This window comes from Petromyzon marinus, chromosome 1 (assembly GCF_048934315.1).
Source record: "Petromyzon marinus isolate PM22_M1 ecotype Great Lakes invasive population chromosome 1, UKy_Petmar_22M1.pri1.0, whole genome shotgun sequence".
NCBI classification, from domain to species: Eukaryota; Metazoa; Chordata; class Hyperoartia; order Petromyzontiformes; family Petromyzontidae; genus Petromyzon; species Petromyzon marinus.
In genome coordinates, this window is record NC_133667.1 from 27,195,597 (window position 1) to 27,217,654 (window position 22,058).

Genomic DNA, 22,058 nt, shown 5'->3' on the forward strand with positions numbered 1-22,058 from the left:
CCTTCGGATATTAGGAAGCCACTGGAAGCCACGCGCTTTTAAATCATCTAGCTTGAAAACTAATTTCTTGAGAAACGGCTTTTTGTGTTTATGTTGTTGTCCTTCCCACTGCACCTTCGATTTGCACGGTTGGCTATGTACGGTGTGAAAGAAGTTCAACACACATACGTACATGCATGGTGAAAGGGGGACCCAGGGCCAGTTCAGATACCACTTTGCCACTGATGTTAGCCGTGGCCGGGAATCGAACGTCAGTCGCCGGTGTTCATAGCGAAGCGCGCCTAAAACACCGCCGCCACCCATCCTCCTATCACAATTGTCTTAAATATTTAAGTCATTCCACCTCCCAACAACCCTATCCAGCCACGTGAAACTTGCCACCATTACTTAAAAGGACGGGTAACTGGAGGGGCTGAGAACAACCTTGACTTGCACGAATTTTGCAAAAGGTGCAGCCCTGCCAATTACTTGCTCAAACCACTGCTGCGGGGCAAGGGTCCACGCGACAGCGAGCTCAAGACCCTAAGTGGAATGTTGCCATAACTCTTCCGCGTTGATCACACGCTGGAAGAGGTGTTTCGTGTATTACGCGTAGAACGCCGGGAGTTCATTCACGACGCACTGCGCACCGCTCCCTCGAAGCGCACACATTTGGAGAGAACCTTCTTCATTTACAGCGGCTGATGGCAATCACCGCCGTCGTCCTTGATTCGTTTGACAGCTATCTTTAAATTATGCAGCTACCAGGCGTTACATATTGACAGATAACGAGTTTATGAAGGTATCCGCGTCACTGTGAGTGTGTGTAACTGATATGACAAATTCAGCCACAGGTTTAGTATGTTACTGAGAGAATAAAAAAACAGAACGAACACAAAATTAACTCATCTTTTTTCCAGCTGTAAACCCAGGGATTAATATCAGTCAGAGCTGGCCGGAACTGTGCTTCGGAAAATATTCTCCCCCCATCCCCACGATACATAAAACCCTGTTGTGTAACACAGCTCCCCGTCTTGTGTGGCTATACCTGTAACCGTCATATGAATGAGGAATTACCACCACTGTCTCACTACTTTCGCAGCACGACGATCAAAACGTTCAGAGAAAAAATAATCGTGAACTCTGTGACTCCAAAGCTGCAAGCTTATGTGATTTATTTTAAATAAAACTTATCATCATGAGTCACGGATGAAATGTTCTTTCCTCTCCGAGACGTCGACCAACCCTTAACGATTCGTTCCGTTCCTACACATGAGCACATCGCTCCATCTCCGCGGTGGCGGTATTGGTGGCGGGACAGCGGTTACTTCGAGCATAACGTAATGTTGCGATTGTACACTCGATGAGTTCACAAAGTTGCCACGGAATCGATCCTTCATCTATTCTCAAAGAATTTAACAATGTCCCCCCGAGCACATTCATTACATCGTGTTCCCAATCGTCCTGCACTCCCAACTCACGGGCTCGGTTTTTTTTGCAAAGTATGACAAAAATGGGTCGTAAAATGCCCCGGCTCTCCATTTGTTTCTCTCTCTCTCTCACAACTACCGGCACCACTGCGCATATACACACACAGCACCAGCAACCGTGCGTAATCCGCTACCCCCTCCCCTCCCCAATTTCCCTGCCTCTCTACCACATCCCCCACGAACCCCCTCCACTCTACCCCCCACTCCCCCGCCCCCTCTACTCACCCCGTACCCACAACAAAGCATGAATTATCAGTGAAACATCTTGCAAAGCTTCACTCGTGGCTTCGCAGCGCGGAGAGAAGATCTGAGCTCCGCAGTCCAGCAGTGAACTTCATCTTGCTCGAGTGCCCAGGTAAGAATTATTAAGCCCCTTCCTTCCTCGTTCATTCAGTGCGCACAGCTCCCTGTCAAATCCACGTGTCACGTCCTTGTTTTACTTTGGAACGTAGTCATTATTCATATCAGCTTTGTCAATTCGCTGCTGTTCGGAGGAAGGGTTCTCCCCCTGTGAAATGTTTGACTGTACTTCGCCAAGCAGGTCAGTGCCGGGTAGGTGAAGCCAGGGGAGCATAGACGTTGGTGTATAGTACTGTATAATACAATAGTGGAATTTGTTGAACTGCCCACTGCTGACAACGTAGTCCAGCAGCCGCCTACAGCTCCAGATTTATGCATGGTGCGGGGGGGGGGGGTCATTCATCCAAGCACTATCCCAAGGCTCAATCCCTGCAAAGATTAGCTTCAAGAATAATCTAACACGGGCTGTTCAAGGGCTCGGTGCTTACATTCCCGTGCGCAAGAGAAAATTGTGAAAGCGCACGTGTTGCGCTTAGCACGCACCTGAGCACGCTCATGATCCAGTTTCTTCTCAGCGCGATTGAATGTTACGCAAGTCGCTCCGAGCTACGTTGCACAACGAGCACGGGCGGAGGGAGTGTTAACATCGGTAACGCGTGTACATTATCTAGATTGGTGGAAGACACGTGGAGTGTGGGAATAAGACGCTCTTTCTCTGTCGTGTATCCCTCTTCTCTTAGTGAGGTATCGCAGATCACCCTGCGTTACTCACAACGCGTGCACGAGTTTGCGTGCGATGTTGCCGTGTTTTTTTTTAGCGCTAAACGGACTCCCATATTTCATATGCGATGCTCTTTCCAATAATATCGGGAAATACAGCGGCATTTGTATAACAAGCCCGACTCTGCTGACGAGACCCTGAAGGCATAAACATTTCTAGATTTGAAGCTTTCGTGACTGCAAGGATCCATACCCTTTGGTCCTATTCAGTAAAGTCACGATTTATGCATGGTGGTGATTTTTGTTGTTTTATATATCTGTTTTTACCTACGTGGCTTTACCGAATAGAACCAAAGCATAGGCATAAACATGTTTCGGAGTTTGCTTTGCTTACGTCCAATGTGCATTGCCAATGCCTGGTAAGTCGAGAGCCAGGCTAACCCTAATGTTTATAAACGCTTTGTATTTACATGAAACGTGGCGCAGTCAATTAACATCATGAGCAGTGGCGATGTCGCCGGCACGGTGTCTAAGCATTATATTCCTGCGTATTGCAGCGATTTGCTCGGTCGCTAAACGCCGATGTCTGCTAGCCACGACGAGAGATGGCTTGAGAGAGAGAGAGAGATACTTCATTCCAGTGTTCCTATTACCTCCGTCGACGGAGCGCAGACGACAGCGGTTTACCATCGGGTGCACAGTTTGTGCGTGCATGACCACAGTCGCTCTCGGTGCTTTTGTCTTTGCAAAAAGTCATCAATGAACGAACGCGAGGTGCGGCATCCATCCGCCTGTCGATGTTCTAATGCGGATGACGGTCACAGCCCTTCAGAAGGAACGTCAGCCCGGAGTGTTGCGATATGTTGGGGTTTCGGAGGAGGTGATAATTCTGCACCGCTGTCCGCCGGCGTTCAGTGCCGGGTCCGCGTGGCTCTTCTATAGGATGGCGACGGCAGCGCGATCCCAGTGTTTAAGAGCTTTATAGCTCATCGGATTCCTCCAATATATATGTATAACGTGATTATAACGTGCTCGTCAAATAGAGGTCCTTTCGACGTTTTAATGTCAACGCCGCTGTGGTCGCGCGTAAAATGTCGATGAACGCTGCGTAAAGCGGGCGCCTTAACGGTCTCGTAACGAGACGCTCGAAGCGGTGACTGTGTGGTGTGTGTGTGCGGTGTGTGTGTGTGCGGTGTGTGTGTGTGTGTGCCGTGTGTGTGTGTGCGGTGTGTGTGTGCGGTGTGTGTGTGTGCGGTGTGTGTGTGTGCGGTGTGTGTGTGCGGTGTGTGTGTGTGGTGTGTGTGTGCGGTGTGTGTGTGTGCGGTGTATGTGTGCGGTGTGTGTGTGCGGTGTGTGTGTGCGGTGTGTGGTGTGTGTGTGCGGTGTGTGTGTGTGCGGTGTGTGTGTGTGCGGTGTGTGTGTGTGCGGTGTGTGTGTGCGGTGTGTGTGTGTGTGTGCGGTGTGTGTGTGCGGTGTGTGTGTGCGGTGTGTGTGTGGTGTGTGTGCGGTGTGTGTGTGCGGTGTTTGTGTGTGCTGTGTGTGTGTGTGTGGTGTGTGTGTGCGGTGTGTGTGTGTGTGTGGTGTGTGTGTGCGGTGTGTGTGTGCGGTGTGTGTGTGCGGTGTGTGTGTGCGGTGTGTGTGTGCGGTGTGTGTGTGTGCGGTGTGTGTGTGTGCAGTGTGTGCGGTGTGTGTGTGTGCGGTGTGTGTGTGCGGTGTGTGTGTATGCGGTGTGTGTATGCGGTGTTTGTGCGTTGTGTGTGTGTGTGCGGTGTGTGTGCGGTGTGTGTGTGTGGTGTGTGTGTGCAGTGTGTGTGTGCGGTGTGTGTGTGCGGTGTGTGTGTGTGCGGTGTGTGTGTGTGTGCGGTGTTTGTGCGGTAGTGCAGTGTGTGTGTGTGTGTGCAGTTTGTGTGTGTGCGGTGTGTGTGCGGTGTGTGTGCGGTGTGTGCGGTGTGTGCGGTGTGTGTGTGTGTGTGCGGTGTGCGTGTGTGCGGTGTGTGTGCAGTGTGTGTGTGCGGGGTGTGTGTGCATTGTGTGTGTGTGTGTGTGCGGTGTGTGTGTGTGTGCGGTGTGTGTGCGTTGTGTGTTGTGTGCGGTGTGTGTGTGTGTGCGGTGTGTGTGTGTGCAGTGTGTGTGTGTGCGGTGTGTGTACGTTGTGTGTGTGTGCGGTGTGTGTGTGTGCAGTGTGTGTGTGTGTGCAGTGTGTATGTGTGTGCGGTGTGTGTGTGCGCGGTGTGTGTGTGCACGGTGTGTGCGTGCGGTGTGTGTGTGGGGTGTGTGTGCGGCGTGTGTGTGTGCGGTTTGTGTGTGTGTGCAGTGTGTGTGTGCGGTGTGTGAGTGCGGTGTGTGTGTGTTTTATGTGCGGTGTGTGTGCGGTTTGTGTGCGGTGTGTGTGTGTGCGGTTTGTGTGTGTGTGCGGTGTGTGTGCGGTGTGTGAGTGCGGTGTGTGTGTTTTATGTGCGGTGTGTGTGCGGTTTGTGTGCGGTGTGTGTGTGTGGTGCGTGTGTGTGTGCGGTGTGTGTTTGTGTGCGGTGTGTGTGCGGTGTGTGTGCGGTGTGTGTGTGCGGTGTGTGTGTGCAGTGTGTGTGTGCGGTTTGTGTGTGTGTGCGGTTTGTGTGTGTGTGCAGTGTGTGTGTGCCGTGTGTGTGTGCGGTGTGTGTGTGTGTGTGCGGTGTGTGTGTGTGGTGCGTGTGTGTGTGCGGTGTGTGTTTGTGTGCGGTGTGTGTGCGGTGTGTGTGCGGTGTGTGTGTGCGGTGTGTGTGTGCAGTGTGTGTGTGTGCGGTTTGTGTGTGTGTGCGGTTTGTGTGTGTGTGCAGTGTGTGTGTGCCGTGTGTGTGTGCGGTGTGTGTGTGTTTGTGTGCGGTGTGTGTGCGCTGTGTGTGTGTGCATTGTGTGTGTGTGCGGTGTGTGTGTGTGTGTGTGCGGTGTGTGTGCGGTGTGTGTGTGCGGTGTGTGTGCGTTGTGCGGTGTGTGTGCAGTGTTTGTGTGTGCAGTGTGTGTGTTTGTGTGCGGTGTGTGTGTGTGCGGTGTGTGTGTGTGCGGTGTGTGTGTGTGCGGTGTGTGTGTGTGCGGTGTGTGTGTGTGTGTGCGGTGTGTGTTTGTGTGCGGTGTATGTGCGGTGTGTGTGTGTGCGGTGTGTGTGTGCGGTATGTGTGTGCGGTGTGTGTGTGTGTGCGGTGTGTGCGGTGTGTGTATGTGTGTGCATTGTGTGTGTGTGTGTGTGCGGTGTGTGTGTGTGGTGTGTGTGTGTGCGGTGTATGTGGTGTGTGTGTGTGCGATGTGTGTGTGCGCGATGTGTGTACGTGCAGTGTGTGTGTGCGTGCAGTGTGTACGTGCGTGCGTGCATGCCGTGTCCACGTGTTTTTGCTGAAGAGAGGCCCAGGTGTGGGTTAAGTGAGAATGTGTTTTCCGTCTGGTTTTTTTCAAACGCTACAGTATTAGCTCACATGCTATTAGCGGTGGACACAGAATCGCTCTTATTTACCGACGCATATGGCGCTTACTTTGCATATGTATTGCTCGGTTCTCAGATTGTGCCACGTGTTGTTTGGCATGATGTCCGACGTTTCGCACCCATGTGCTGGGAGACTTTTAAGGAACTGAATGCCCATTTTAAAGAATCTGATTGAGGAACAGAATCGGATTCTTGCGAATATGAATTAGTTCCTGAAGAAGCTCCCATAATGTGGAGTGAAATGTCGAACATTATTCCCAACAGCGCACCGTATGACCCGAAACACATTAGGGAGCTGTACACAGCAGCTTCACCACGACAATCTATGCAGATGTAAGTCTCACCTATATGCATTGTCAGCGTTTTCATCACAATTTAGAAAGCAAAATCACAGCACAGAGGTTATCTCTATTGTTAGGACTAAACCCAGCTGTGACAAAGTTGACATTTCCATCCTGGGAGCTAATATAGCCACGAGACAATTAATTACTTCTGAATGTAGCACGAATTTTATTTACCGCTCCCCCCCCCCCCCCCCCCCTGACATGTAATGTGTTGCTGATCTTTGAAAGGGATTCGAACAAAGTAACCAACGGTATTATGTAGTCTAAATGTGACACTATTAACATTGGTAGTGTCACCGCACTCATACTCTATGCTGGGAGAACTCAGCCAGGGATTACATTCAAGCGCTCGAATGATCGGCATGCCCAAAGCATAATTACGGACGGATACTTTCCACCGATGTCAGACTAATGAATAGATTTGACCAAACTTCCCAATGCAGGCCCTTCCTGCTAAAAAGTCTGGAGGATTTCCAGACTATACAAAGAATATTATTGTTGATAATAGGTTTTTCTCCTTTTTTCTGGCAACGAAACAGGTGTTAAACACCAAACTGAAACCTTTTATAAGGAATCATGTCAGCATTCACCGCAATGCTTTTGGTCAGAATGCAAACAAAAAATATACTCTGATGTTATATGCATTGTCCTTGAAACTGATTGGTCCACACCAGAGACAGCTTTCTTTTGAGCCTCGTCTCAAACGGCGTACTACGCCTTTTTGTGTCCTCTGGTCTAACACCGCTTGAGACGAGGCTCAAAAGAAAGCTGTCTCTGGTGTGGACCAATCAATTTCAAGGACAATGCATATTCATAATAAAGGTTTTTGGGTTAGATCGCGTTATTTATAAATGTGTCGAAACCCTCCACCACCCGACATTCTGGCGAATTGCCCGATGATGCTGGATGTAATTACCAGCGAAACGTCGTATTGAAACTGTAAATGTTGTGGATTCACTCTTCAACACACCGGTAGGCTAAAGTAGTGAACTAATTGTCTTTTGTCAACGTGACACTTTTTTGCTGATTGGCCGTGTCGGGTGGTGGAGGGTTACGACATATTTATAAATAACGCGATCTAACCCAAAAACCTCTATTATGAATGATATTGGTCGCGAAAGCCTACGTGTTAAACTGACAATGCATATATTAATTTGAAGCTTTCGTGACTGCAGAAATCCATACTCTTTGGTTCTTTCGGTAAAGTCACGTAGGTATAAAATAAAATAAATCACGACATTTCGGCTTGTGTTGCGCCCGAAACGTCGTGATTTATTTTATACCTACGTGACTTTACCGAAAGAACCAAAGACAATGCATATATTATCAGAGTTTTTTGTTTGCATTCTGACCACAAGTATTGTGGTTAATGCAGACATGGTTCCTTGTAAAAGGTTTCAGTTTGGTGTTTTAACATCTTAACACCTGTTTTGTTGCCAGAAAAAGGGGAAAAACCTATTATCATATTTTGGTAATGGCAAAGGAGGTCCCATTAAATATAATTATTACTTCTTATTTTGCAGATATTGGTGAGAATAATTAACCCTGGCTGGCATTTGTTCTTTTGTTCATGTTTTTGTTTGTTGCGGTTGTACCCGAGTCAAGAGCTGCATGGCTCACAGGGCTATACCTAATAAATGAAACTGAAACTGAATTTGAATCAATTATTTCATGATTGGGAGCCTGTTGCTTCACCAAATGAGCTATAGCTTGACGTATCACAGTGATGATCATAACAATCATAATAAAGCTCAATCCTTTGTCAATCCATTGCTGGTTGAAGGCGTCCCCTGCCGTGCCAGGATATTTGATTATAATTCACCAGTGTGGGTTGGTGAAGTGGGTGGCCCAGGACTGGTTCAGATATTTAAGCCACTGATGTTTGCTGTGGCCGGGAATTGAATACAGGTGGCCCGGGTGCGTTACCACCGCACCGCCACACGAGGACATTTTTATTGAATCAAACCATAATGTCAAGTCTCACTTCATTCATATATGAATGAAAGATTATGGAGTTTTATTTCACCTGCTATTGTTACAAGGGATTATATTCTGACTCTCTATAATTTAAAATGTCACACACACTGGTAAGCGGTGTCCTCATTGTCTGTCGCCTCTTTAAACCAGAAACTAAATTAACCTGTATTGCACTTTTGAAACAGCTTTTGTTTTTTAAAACAGATGTGATAAAAAAAAATATTATCTGAATGTTCAAAAGTCAGTGCTCTCGTGGCTCAAATTGAATATTGAGCGGTTGCATATATTTGTTTTGTGGGCCACAGTCCAGCGGTGGCAATTTGATAACTTCCCAAGCCTGAGCCGAGCTCTCCAGAGATCAACCGATGTTCACTGGCCATACATTTGTTTTTTTTAGTTTAGACCCCACAGAGATAACAGCCGATTTGATCCCGAACTGGGGATTTCACGCACAACTTTTCCGACTGCTGTTGTGAGCACTCCACACACATCACCACCGTCATCATCATCATCCCCCACGTTAAGAAAATACATTTAATTGAATGCTCTTTCTTGCACGTAGCAATTTTCCTTACAGCGCTTTCAACTTTTTAAGGACCGAGTCATCCGTGTGATGGAGATTTGTCCCATCCTATGAAGTGCGCTTTGATGGAACCCATCAACATGAACATGACACCCCGGGCCGCCTTCCTCAACAACGTGACGGGCCCTCCGAACGCCAGCCACACAGGCGACGAGCAACTCACCAACTCCAGCATCAACTCCGACATCCGGTTGCCAGCCACGCAGTTCCGTGTCATCAGCACCTTTGCCCTCTTCATCTTCGCGGCCATAAGCAACTTGACCGTGTTGTGCACCATCTCCCACAACCACCGCAAGACCAAGTCGCACGTGCGCATCCTCATCGTGAACCTGACGACGGCCGACCTGCTCATCACATTCATCGTGATGCCCCTGGACGCCGTGTGGCACATCACGACGCAGTGGTACGCGGGCGAGTTCGCCTGCCGCCTGCTCATGTTCCTGCGCCTCCTCGCCATGTACTCCAGCGCCTTCATCACCGTGGTCATCAGCTTGGACCGCCACTCGGCCATCCTCAATCCGCTGGGCATCGGCAAAGCCAAGGCCAAAAACAAGACCATGCTGAGCGTGGCCTGGGTCCTCAGCGTTCTGCTGGCGGTCCCGCAGGTAACGCACTCCAGATGTCACTGGTTCAATCCGATTCGATCTACCGGCGTGGCAGTTTAAACAATGAACACGTTGATTAAATCCCCCATCCTTTGTCTTCCCAGTAGTATAAATGGGTACACCGGTTGGGAAAGTGGCAGATTACGTGTGGTGGAGGAAAGTATGGGTAATCACACCGATTTCAAGATGAATGGCCAACGTGGACGAGTAGGCCAACATATCCCCGAGAGGGGCTCGCTGGAGCGCCCTCTAGCGGCGACCCGTCCTCTAGCAGCGGGTGTGAGCACGTGATCCACGGGACTACACCTTTATCTTTACCGTATACATGGCAAGGCAATATTTCAGTGCCATTTATATGTGTTCCAAAGTATATCAAGGCTGTTTTAAAGTCTCGAACCGTAGGTAGTTTATTGACAACCACATTTATAAATGCTCAACGCATCTTCAATCCTGCTCAACACAATGACCATCAAATTTTGATTTAAATAACAATGACCATTATTGAAATCGTCCCTGGGTAGTGACATTTTATTCTGAAATGCAATGCAGTTCAACGATGGTTTCAGATTTTTTTTTTTTACAATTGTACAAGTGCAGTGAAATGCTTTGAAATGATCACCAGAAGAAACTTGAAATACATTTTCATGAAAAATTCAAGCTGCTTTCCGATTTATTTATGACATTAAAATTTATATTATTTTTTTAAATGATGTATCCCAAGACATAAGTAATTGTTTGTAAGTGGGCTCTTTTGGCTTACCACGACTTACGTTATTATCACCAACTTCGCCGATTTATCAGTTCCTCTTTTGCATCCGGTGCAGACGTACAGTATTTCAAAATGTCATTAAACAAATGTGTATTTTGTGCCTTCACCAGTGCTGTGTAAATTATTAACTCAGAATGTCTATTTGTGTTTGAATGTCATGTGTACGTGTCCAATTATGCCCTAAAACTAATTACAAGATGTCATGTAATTAAAAATAAGAATATATGCACCGGGTGCCCTTGTATTGCCACCTCTCCTGGTTTTCCCTGAATCGTCCTCTCTTTTTAAAGGAAGCTTGTCCTGGCAAATACGCGAAGTCTTCCTGCGACAATTAAAAGTCCTGATTTTTTTTTGGTCCGTTGTGTAACATGACACCGGTCAAGACAACGCATTAACTTGCACTACTGCCCTCTTCCAGTATTACTGACATATTCTTCTTCCCATGATACGGGTTTTTTTTTCCGTTATACCCCGAAAAATGGCAACCCCATAGTTTGACGGCACGGCATCCGAAATTCAACGCGGTGCATTTCACGGTGACTAACTAATTTGCTTGATATGCCCTTCTCTTCTGCACACAGCTCTTTCTGTTCCACGTAAAGAGTCCCAAAGGAAACAAAAACTTCGTTCAGTGCGTCACCCACGGCAACTTCGTCGAGCAGTGGCACCACAATCTCTACTACATGTTCACGTTCGTGTTCCTCTTCATACTGCCACTCTTCATTATGATATTCTGCTACTGCCGGATTTTGCTGGAGATCTCCAAGAGGATGCGAGAAGGAAGCAGTGAGTGGGTTTTATTCAATACGCCTTCACTTCATCACTTTTTTTTAACACGGCATTTCAGAACACGAGTGCCGGCTAGAGTCTGACAACAGGAGAGACACGCTGTGTTGCGAACCGGCACACAAAAGACGCGTGCACATTAAAAATGGAACGAAACGCGATTCCTCAAATACAGTATGATGACAGACTTGTTCTGTTATCTGTCAGATCTCTGTTATCTGGAGTGATGGGATGTGGGGATGTGGCCCAGATTTAAAAAAAACATGGATAATGCAAAACATATTACATTCGGCCGTTAAAATATGAATCGTTTACCTACGTAGAATGGGGGGCAGAAGTAGTATTTATTGTCTACTTTAATTCCAGCTTAAAACAATTCAGTTTAATTCCTGGCCTAGCTCTCCGATGTGTTTTCGGGCTGTATCGCGTGCTGTTTCACACGATCTCTGCCGTTTTGCTCCACACGCTGAGAGCTTTTTCAGGATTTTTTTTTCCCGACGTTTCACTCCACCTGCTTTGGAGCTTCATTTCCTCGAACTTCCACTAGGTGGAGTGAATCCGTCGGACATGTACCTAAAGCCCCCCAGCACGTGGAGCAAAACGTTTGGCTGTCGTGCTGAACAACATGCGTTACATTTTGATTTAAAGCTTTCGTGACTGCAGTAATTCATATTCTTAGTTCTTTCGGTAAAGTCACGTTGAAGAGAAACAACAAAAGAATAAAATATATATAAAACAATAACAAATTCTCACGACGTTTCGACCATAACTCAAACGGTCATCTTCAGGTGTGTTGGTTTGCATAAATGTATTTTTAAACGGCGCATTTATTTATTTATTTAAAAAACGTTAGCGTCACGCGCAGCGATTTGGCAGTTTACCCAGGACTAGTCCATCTATATTTTGAAAAGAGGAGGGGGGAGACGAAATTTGTTATAATGTATGCTGTCTGAAAGCCACTGTAAGCGTGAACAATCAATTAAGAACTGAAATGGTTTATCAAATCTTTCCAATGATTGCTAAGATAGAATCCATCTTCTCGGTTGAAATTGTCTCTGTGCTTGTATATGTGGATAGCCTCATGAACGAATCTCTCATGGAAGCCAGATGGCTTACAAAGAACCTCTGTCTTGGAAAAGTCAATGGCATGTGAGCCTACTGAATTAGAACAATGATCTGCTACGGCCGAGGTGTTGGTCCTACCGTGTTTAAGGTCTGCTTTGTGTTCACGAATGCGGTCCGAGACATGGCGTTTGGTTTCTCCAATGTAACTACTACCACAGAGGCAACTTAGTTTGTAGACACCAGGGTATTGTATGTCCGGAATCACATCTTTTACAGACGGAACCAGATCACGGATTTTATGTAATGTGTTGAAACGGACCTGGATCTTGTGTTTATTCAAGATTTTGGAGATCTTTTTTGTGATCCCAGCAATGTAGGGTAAAGTGATGGTTTTGAAAGGCTCCTCAAGAGGGTTCTTCTTCATGGTTTGAGTGATAGCTTTGCGGATTGTATAGTCGGAGTAACCATTAGCCCTAAGAGCTTGGTGTACGTGCTTGAGTTCACTGCTTATGTGTTCCTGGTCGGATATGCATTGGGCTCTATGATACAGAGTCTTGATGAGAGAATTCTTCTGTGATGGATGGTGGTGGGAATCCGGTTTCAGATAAGCATAACCGGATTCCCACCACCATCCATCACAGAAGAATTCTCTCATCAAGACTCTGTATCATAGAGCCCAATGCATATCCGACCAGGAACACATAAGCAGTGAACTCAAGCACGTACACCAAGCTCTTAGGGCTAATGGTTACTCCGACTATACAATCCGCAAAGCTATCACTCAAACCATGAAGAAGAACCCTCTTGAGGAGCCTTTCAAAACCATCACTTTACCCTACATTGCTGGGATCACAAAAAAGATCTCCAAAATCTTGAATAAACACAAGATCCAGGTCCGTTTCAACACATTACATAAAATCCGTGATCTGGTTCCGTCTGTAAAAGATGTGATTCCGGACATACAATACCCTGGTGTCTACAAACTAAGTTGCCTCTGTGGTAGTAGTTACATTGGAGAAACCAAACGCCATGTCTCGGACCGTATTCGTGAACACAAAGCAGACCTTAAACACGGTAGGACCAACACCTCGGCCGTAGCAGATCATTGTTCTAATTCAGTAGGCTCACATGCCATTGACTTTTCCCAGACAGAGGTTCTTTGTAAGCCATCTGGCTTCCATGAGAGATTCGTTCATGAGGCTATCCACATATACAAGCACAGAGACAATTTCAACCGAGAAGATGGATTCTATCTTAGCAATCATTGGAAAGATTTGATAAACCATTTCAGTTCTTAATTGATTGTTCATGCTTATAGTGGCTTTCAGACAGCATACATTATAAAAAAAATTTCGTCTCCCCCCTCCTCTTTTCAAAATATAGATGGACTAGTCCTGGGTAAACTGCCAAATCGCTGCGCGTGACGCTAACGTTTTTCTTTATAAATAAATAAATGCGCCGTTTAAAAATAAATTTATGCAACCAACACACCTGAAGATGACCGTTTGAGTTATGGTCGAAACGTCGTGAGAATTTTTTTATTGTTTTATATATATTTTATTCTTTTGTTGTTTCTCTTCAACGTGACTTTACCGAAAGAACTAAGCATATGAACATGCGTTACAACCCAAAAAACACACCAGAGCTATAACAACAGATCCGCACAAAACTTTACGGGCTCGAGTATCACTTTCTGATTCACGGGGATGAGTAGCAGCTAATAATTAAATCAGCGATGTAAATTATTTTAACCCTAAATCATGACCCATCCACATTGTCCTTAGAGGTTGTCCGATGTATTTGGCAAAGGTGGTGCCGTATGAAAAACACTGGACGGCTCCGTTCCCGACAGCCAACACGTGACATAATCAAAGTAGCGAGACACAAGAGTGACACTCTAATGAAGTATAATTCATCTTCATGGTCTCAATTTAGCAAGTGACGTATACCTACAATCAAGGCCCATTCTTGACTTCGACAGTGTCATTTGAAAGGCATTGAGATCCATACACTAAAAAAAGCTTAAGTGGATCTCAAATTATATTTAATAAACGGAAAGAAATATTCCCCCCTCCCCACGCCGGTAAATATGTTCTGGAGCTCAGCCCCGGACAGCTCCAGCTGAATTTAATCTCTGTTCTAAGGATGAGTGAGCTTGTAAATTCTGAAAGTTTTTTCCCCCCCCCCAGAAGATCGCAGGCCTCTGATGATCGTAGTTCTATACAGGCTGGCGCCAGGCCCTAAAATCTCACCGTCGTATCTGCTGCCAATAATTCTGAAGCCAATCCTTGCTCTGCCCCCGTAAAATATAGTGGCTCCCATAGATGCCATCCTCTTATAAATAACACTACCACCGCATGTACAACTATAGCATTGCAAAGGATATCGCTCAATGCAGTCAAGATGATGCCATTAGTGTAATGGTTAGCACGCTGTCCTTATAATCCAGAGGTCACCAATTTAAGCTGATTTAAAATATCGGCCAATTTTCTTCAATTCGCTCCTCTGCCTTTATCCACCCAAGCAGTATAGTTAGTCTTGACCAGCACAGAAGAGTAGGTCAAACTACCTTCTAGAGGGGCTTCCTGTTGCTACTTCTAGTGGAGGCCCTGCCAACAGCAGTAGTGTGAGCAATAATATTACAAGGGTGCAATTTTATCTTTGAGTGCCAAGGAAGTGAGAATAATTATACTGCAATGTGATGCTCTAAATGTCAATATGGAAAAATTTAGGGATCAGTCTAGGTATAGCAAAAGCCATAATTAAGTCAAGTGCGCTTAATGATTTTATGGATTCCAGAGGGTCCTCGGGCAAGGATAAAATTAGTCGCCCCACACAGCAATCATTATCAAGACCACTTTGCTAGCAGAGGTCAGTGCAGCATAATCCACCATTGTACTGTGGTTCGATATGTCCGCATCTATGCTCTCCACCTTTGCCAACCTGTATTGACCAGCGTGGAGAAGTATGGTCACACAATTCCCACAAAATTCACGGCGTGGGGAAGCCCTCACTCAACATTGGAATGGCGAATATATCTGCACGTGCACGAATATACGACGTCTTAGATTTAGCAAGCTATTTCATTTATCAGCATTGGTACACAGACACAAAATCCATATCACCCTCATCTATGTTCTATTCAATGTGGCATAGAAGCCTTCCAAAAACTGTTGTCATCCCACAACAATCCATTTAATTCCTGTACACGAGATAATCAATTATTACTGCACGCGAGCTGGATCTCATGGCTCCATCTTCTGGTGGTCAGCCTCACCCTCCACTAGCTGCCACTCCATCAACCGTCTTAGCCATCAACCCTTTTTGCATTGTGCTCTGCCCCCAGCCAACCAAGTTCTCCACATGTTCTTCTTTCTATCTCTTATGCACCTCTCCGTGCTTTTTTGTACACTTTTCAGCTTCTGTTCCATGTTCGTCACAAGTGTGGTAGAATAAAACGAGAAAACAAATATTCTACCCACCAACCATTATAACAAAAAAAACATATTCAAGTTTATTCAATGTCACACACGTGCTGTTATTATTAATCTTATTTTATCCACCGCTTCTAAAACACGATCCTTTCGCTCACGACAGTTTCATCCAAAGAGATCCGCCTTCGCCGCTCAAACAACAACATCCCCAAGGCCCGCATGCGCACCCTCAAGATGAGCATCGCCATCGTCAGCTCCTTCGTGGTCTGCTGGACGCCCTACTACGTCCTCGGCATCTGGTACTGGTTCGACCGGAGCATTGTGTCACGCAAGGTCGTGCCGCACTTCGTCGAGGAGATGTCCCTGACGTTCGGGCTGCTGAACGCGTGCCTGGACCCCGTCATCTACGGCGTGTTCGCGGCGCACGTTCGCCGCGAGGTGCGCCGCTGCTGCCGCTGGCCCCGGACTGCGGCGCATGACAGAGACTCGTCATCCACGCCCGTCACGGGCTCCTTTCGCTACTCGGCCTCGTCCGTGCGGAGTCGCCGGGTGCCCTTCGCGTGCGGGGAGCAGCCCGAGGCCACCGGCGCGCACCCCACACCCGCCACGAGGCTGCTGCAGAGGGGCTGCTTAGTCGCGGGGGTCCCCGTGAACAGAGCGGCAGCCGGGATGGCCGCTGGTGCGAAGGCGTTCTGTGATGCCAGTGGTGGTGGCGCTGGTGGTGGCGGAGGAGGAGGCGAAGGGTGCACTGAGAAAACTCTCGTATGTCCTGAAAGCTGCATCTGACTGGGTGGTGGTGGTGGTGGTGTGGTGCCTATTAGAAGTGTGTGTGTGTGTTTGCGATAGTTAATTTCGTGAGAACGCACGATGGGTTTGAAAGTTTGAGTTCATGGCCACTACTTGCGTAGTTGTGTATGTAATCTGTGGGTAGCATTCCTCCCCTTAGTGAGCTTCGTTATTGTTTTCTAGTGAGAATAACGCACGACACTGCGAGTTAAAAATATATTTATGGAAGCTGTATGTTAGTAATTTATAGTTATGTTTTATTGCACTGTGTATGCCTTGACACCATACGTAAATATATTACAAATATTTTTCTTAATGTGTTTCCATGCACAGCATACAGTATAATAAAAAAAACATTACAAATAAATGTGATATCTAAGATATTACATTATATGAAATCAAAAGAAATGAATCAATGAACAATTTACTATGTTTCCTCAAAAGTATATTATCTGAAGTTAATGAGCAAAGGTATTTTATAATGATAAACACTGCAATAGAAATATGTCAATTGTGAATCAAAAACAACTGTTCAGCTATTCAGCAGCCATCGTGGCGCACCAAGTAAAGAAACTCTTCGACATTCAACTTCGAGTGGAGTACTGCACAAAATTAGGTTTAATGTAAGCGATTATGTGAGAATGTAAACTACAACATGTAGTTTCATCATTTAGACTCCGTATTAGTGCCATAGAAAAAATAATAAATATATAAGCTAGGCAGTTTGCATTTGTATATGTCACCGCAGTATAGTATATTTGTCTCGCCTGAAGGTTGTATAGTTTTTAAGTTATCAAGCCAACTTAATATAATCAATCTGTGCCACCTTTTTTTTTATATATGAAGTGTGGTTTGACAGCTGAATTGCTATGATATTAAATAACACGTTTTGATGGCACGCATCTAAAAAAAAACAGTGCAAGATAAAACATCGATTTTTCACGGAGATTTTTTTATAACAATTAGATTATTAAAACCTGCACTCTCTGTTTATAAATTGCTCTCGAGTTGCTAAAAAATATATATAGGTTTTGCAGTTTACAATAAGTGCATATTAGGGACGTGTTGCAATTTTTTGGGATCAATCAAATAATATATCAGAAAATCAGGGTGCAGAAAAACGAAATGTAGGATGATCCGAAACAAAAATGACATCACGCATCATAAGTCACGTGAGTGCTTCTCCCGCCATGAGTTCCAAGTGGGTACGTGCTATTGGACGTCTCTTTTGTTAGCAAATTAAGACGCTGTTTATTCAAATCCTGTAAATTATCTACATTTTTTTATTTAAATTATAAATTGTCCTTTGGAAATAAATAAAAACTTAGGTTTTTTTAAAATCCAAAACTCATCACTTTTCGGTGGATCAATAATGCCAACTCGTGTGTGTGCTGCTGACGCACAGCACCTTTGTACAATTTTCACACAGATAAAAAATAAAAATGTATTTGCGCTAAGATTGCCGCGATATCATTTTTCACAAAACGATATTAAGCTTTACTACATGACGACTGTGACACTATCAGATTCCAACCACTTTGTAATTGCCTTTCACATTGTTTACATCCCCATGTTGTGCTTTGATGTACTTCAATTCCGAATAGAGATTGGTTTAAAAGTTATTCAATTTGCAGGTCAGTCAACACGAGCCAGTCGTGAGTTTTTCTGATCGTGATAACTTTGCAAACTGCAATGCTCATCGAGAAACGTTGTACGTCACTAATTTAATTGGTAACAGCTATTTTTCATTTAGAACTTTAATAATTATACTTTGTCAGGAACTGATATTTAAAATGAGAGAACGATAATCACGACATACTATACGAAATGGCCGATACAAATATCGTGGATCTTACATCACATAAGATATCAAAGTATTGCCATATCGTAGCGATCCCCCTTTGCCATTGTGAAAGAAGAAACCCAATAAGCATGAATGATTCGGGTTTTTTTGGAAGCGAAAATTAAAATTGCAGTCGAGCATTGTATCAGGTAATAACACCCACATCACCTGGAATGAATAGCTGAACGGTGCATTAATGGCATGCAAATTAGGTGCCAATTCTAGATTTTTGTTGTTTTATTTTTTACCTACGTGACTTTACCGAATATAACCAAAGAGTATGGGTGCCAATTGTTACCGCTAAAATAGATTTCAGTTCTGTCACGTGTGATTGTCATTGCATTAATGTGTCCGCATGAGGCAATTACACGGCCTAGCAGTAGTGCATTCACTCTTTCTTGCAGAAGTCCATGGGTTTGAGTCCCAACGGCAGCACGGGTTAATACTGCGCATGTAATAATCACAATAAGCGCCATATGCTTTGCAATGGATGTTCGAGATGCCCTGATGTAATATGCAACAGTAGGCCACTGAGTCCAAATTTGAGAACTACCCACAAATTACTGTATTTAATTGGAACTATAACATAGCCCCTTACTGGCAGACTATTGCCCCAGGCCATTCTTAGGTTCTCACTTGGTTAAACAAAAATAAACTTGGAACTCTTAAACTTAATAGTGGAAGTGTAAATGTCGTGCAGCTGCAGTGCAGTGGTTTTCGCCACTGTACTAAGAAACCCGGCAAGCTGAGTTGAACTCCTCGCCACGGTTAACATGAATGGCAGAGTAATATCTGAAACCCATCCCTGTGTATCGTCCCCCTCCGCCCCGTTATCAACGCAACGTAATGAGGACTTAAAGCAGTATTGAAATTAATTGTCGGCTTTACATTTTTTTAAAATATAATTTTAAAAGTAGACTTAAAAACTATCTGCCAACATACCGCAAGCTTAAAACACGCGAATTATTTTTTGCAAAATCGATGAAGAGAAAATTAACTCCCCTCCCACAATGCAATCATGATTTGAACCACGTTGGATATAACCTTAGGAATTGTACGCAGGATTTCAGTGCACGTGCCAGGCACGTGTGTACAAAATGAATTGGTGTACGTAATTTAAATAACAAAAAAAATTGGAAACGCCACTGCAGCTGCCGGATGTGAACCCCCCCCCCCCCCCCCCGTGTGGCTCTAGCACGTCGCGTGCTGCTCCACACTTGTCGGGATGGAGAGGAAGGGTGGTTGAGCAAAAATGTCATCATGCGCGGCACGCCACGTTCGAAACTTTGTCCCGTTTCCTAGAGCAAAACACAACTTTGCACGCAGAGAGCCCCCCCCCACCCCCCCACCACCACGATCATCGGCTATCCATGTATGTATGTTGTACTTCTTTCGCAACCGCACGTTATTTGACCATACTTCACCACGCTGGTCATAACGGATTGGTGAAGGCGGTGAGAGTGGAGGCTCGCAGCAGCCTACAAGAACAATTTTTTTTGCGTGGTCACCCATGCAAGCACTACCCAGGCTCGTATGTACGTATGTTGAACTTCTTTCACACAGTACGTTGCCAATCGTGCTGATCGGAGATGCGCCAGAAGAATCGGGTGGTGGGAAAGATTGGCTCAATGAAGAATTTAAGATTTCGTGACTATGCAAATTACTCATTGTTTTTTTTCGGTAAAGTCACGTATGTAGAAATACAATAAAATTATATTAAAATAAATCACGACGTTTCGACCGCAACACAAGCGATCTTCATCAGGTGTAAAAAAACAAAATAGCGAGGGAGCACATAGGGTGACATCAACGCAACACAGAGAGCGTTAAACTGCACGGAGGTAAATACAACAAGAAGATGAGAGACAAGAATTCAACAAACCTAAGAAAAAATTACGTGATGCAAAACCAGTCGGCCAACAACACAGTTAGGCACTTGCCTGGCGGACTACGAATTTCAGAAGAGTGCTAAATTTCGTGTTCATCCTCTGGGTTGAACACACCAGCATAGACAGGGTGAACAAATACGAGGTACAAGGTAGCAGAAATACATATACAGGGACACCAAGAGGCAAGAAGAATGGCTCAACCCACACTGAGACAGCATCGGGTGCATTCCGAGTGATTTGGTCATTCCGGAGTTAGTCGTGCACGGCGTTACGTCACGAGTGTGTGCTTCAGTCATCGGCACCTTTGCGTCTGCTGCTGCGAACGTGTCTGTGGTTACTTTGATGGAATGAACCTCGTTGTGCGTGTAAATATTGCGCTATTAAATGAATCCCTAAACTGCAGTAGGGTAGTAATGTGAATGTGAAGCTAAAATGTCACCTTGCTCATCCAACAAGAGGTGGGGTTGTGCTCATTTTTGCTTGGCGGCCCTGAGCCAGCGATGGAAATCCCATTCCTTTGGTGATACCAAGTCCAAAACGAATGAATTCTGTCCTGTATTTTATTCGTGCAGTGGCTGAGAATTCGTATATAACTTTGTCACACGCGCCTTTTCTTTCAATTAGATGTACCTATTTAGTTATATCACAGTATTTATAATCAGAGAAGAGGAACAGAATATTGATGTAAATTACTTGGCATTAAGAAAATCCGAGCAGCCGACCTCATACAATGGTTTCTGAATTGTAATCATCAATAAGTAGTTATAATCATCCTGTCACTCGTCCAATATGTGGAATATAATGTATCGAGTTAATTGCAGTATGGGTCTGATTTACATCTCAATGAAATATCTTCCACACATTTCTTTCGCAATTTTACATCGTTGGTAATTGGTATGACACAATTTAGACAAATCTGATTACATTGATATTTTCCAAATGTGAATCAGGCCTGTTATGCTTTCGTTAATGGATTGTTTTTAGCTTTAATGTTGAAAATATATTGTATATTGACACATACACTTTAATTGAGATGTTGGTCATGATGGTAGTATTTGGTGTATATCTGTTTGTCCAATATCATGATGGACTAGAGGTAATGTGCATTGAAAGAGCCCTTACCTGGCTTGTTTCCTTCCATTTAGTCTGAATTTATTTGACATTCATTTATTTTAAATGATCATCTATCCTGATCCAACACTGGCAAACTAATCCATGTCACTATAAAGTACAAAATGGACCCAAAAGAAAAAGCCCAGCACACACGACACTGAATTTGGTCTAGCAGCAATTCAGGCCAAAATATTCATTTTGCCTCAACATGTAAATCACGTCCTTGGCAGCTACATCATGCCAACCTAAACCAAAAGGTAAAAAACGGACAACCCAAGGTAACTTAAAGCCTCTGCACAAGTGGTCTGTTTGCAACTGACACTAAGTTGAAATGGGAAGATTTGCTGTATGTGATATGCTTACATTGTGGTTTTCCACCCATTTAGGCTTTGCAAGAAGCTCTTGGTGCAAATGCACATACGTGTTAAATGCGTAAACCTAAGTCCAGAGCTTAGCTTATACACATCATTTCTCGAATGTTCCCGTTATTTTGTTCACATTTCAATTGTGTTTTGCTCGAATAAATTGAACCAAAATTCCTGCAACGTTGTTTTGTATTCATGCATAGACCATTTACTCGTGCGAATGGCTTGCATTGAGCAAGTGTGCACGGCTCATTTACGACTACAGCCAGCTCATTTCAGGAGACCCAAGAGACATTTTGTTACCTAATGCAGAGATTATTTGTGGCATCATTCATAACTACGATCCGAGATTTAAAAAATGATCTGCATTGTAAAATATATATTTATAATTCCAGTATTTTCCAGTAAATGTATCTAGTTGCTTCATAATTAACAGTAACAGCGCACCTGTTATCACATTAAGTTCAACTCTCGGATTTAGTGGTAAAAAAATGTTAATTCTTCATCCAGATATAACAGGCAATACATTAATTAATTCAAGCCAGCCACGTTGCTGCTC

At 44.7% G+C, this 22,058-nt stretch overlaps 1 protein-coding gene across 2 annotated transcripts; it reads left to right on the plus strand.

Moving 5' to 3' along the window:
* Positions 1–1,514: 1,514 nt before the first annotated feature.
* LOC103091739 (gonadotropin-releasing hormone II receptor) lies at positions 1,515–21,679 on the plus strand. 2 transcript variants are annotated; one of them, XM_032946977.2, is made up of 4 exons: positions 1,515–1,824; positions 8,824–9,449; positions 10,800–11,004; positions 15,667–21,679. In XM_032946977.2, exons 2-4 carry the CDS (start codon positions 8,895–8,897, stop codon positions 16,287–16,289), a joined length of 1,383 nt encoding a protein of 460 aa, XP_032802868.1. In that variant the 5' UTR covers positions 1,515–1,824; positions 8,824–8,894; the 3' UTR covers positions 16,290–21,679. The 2 variants fall into 2 exon arrangements, with proteins under 2 accessions (XP_032802868.1, XP_032802858.1); XM_032946967.2 differs by having other exon boundaries at positions 8,857–9,449.
* The last annotated feature ends 379 nt before the right edge of the window (positions 21,680–22,058 follow it).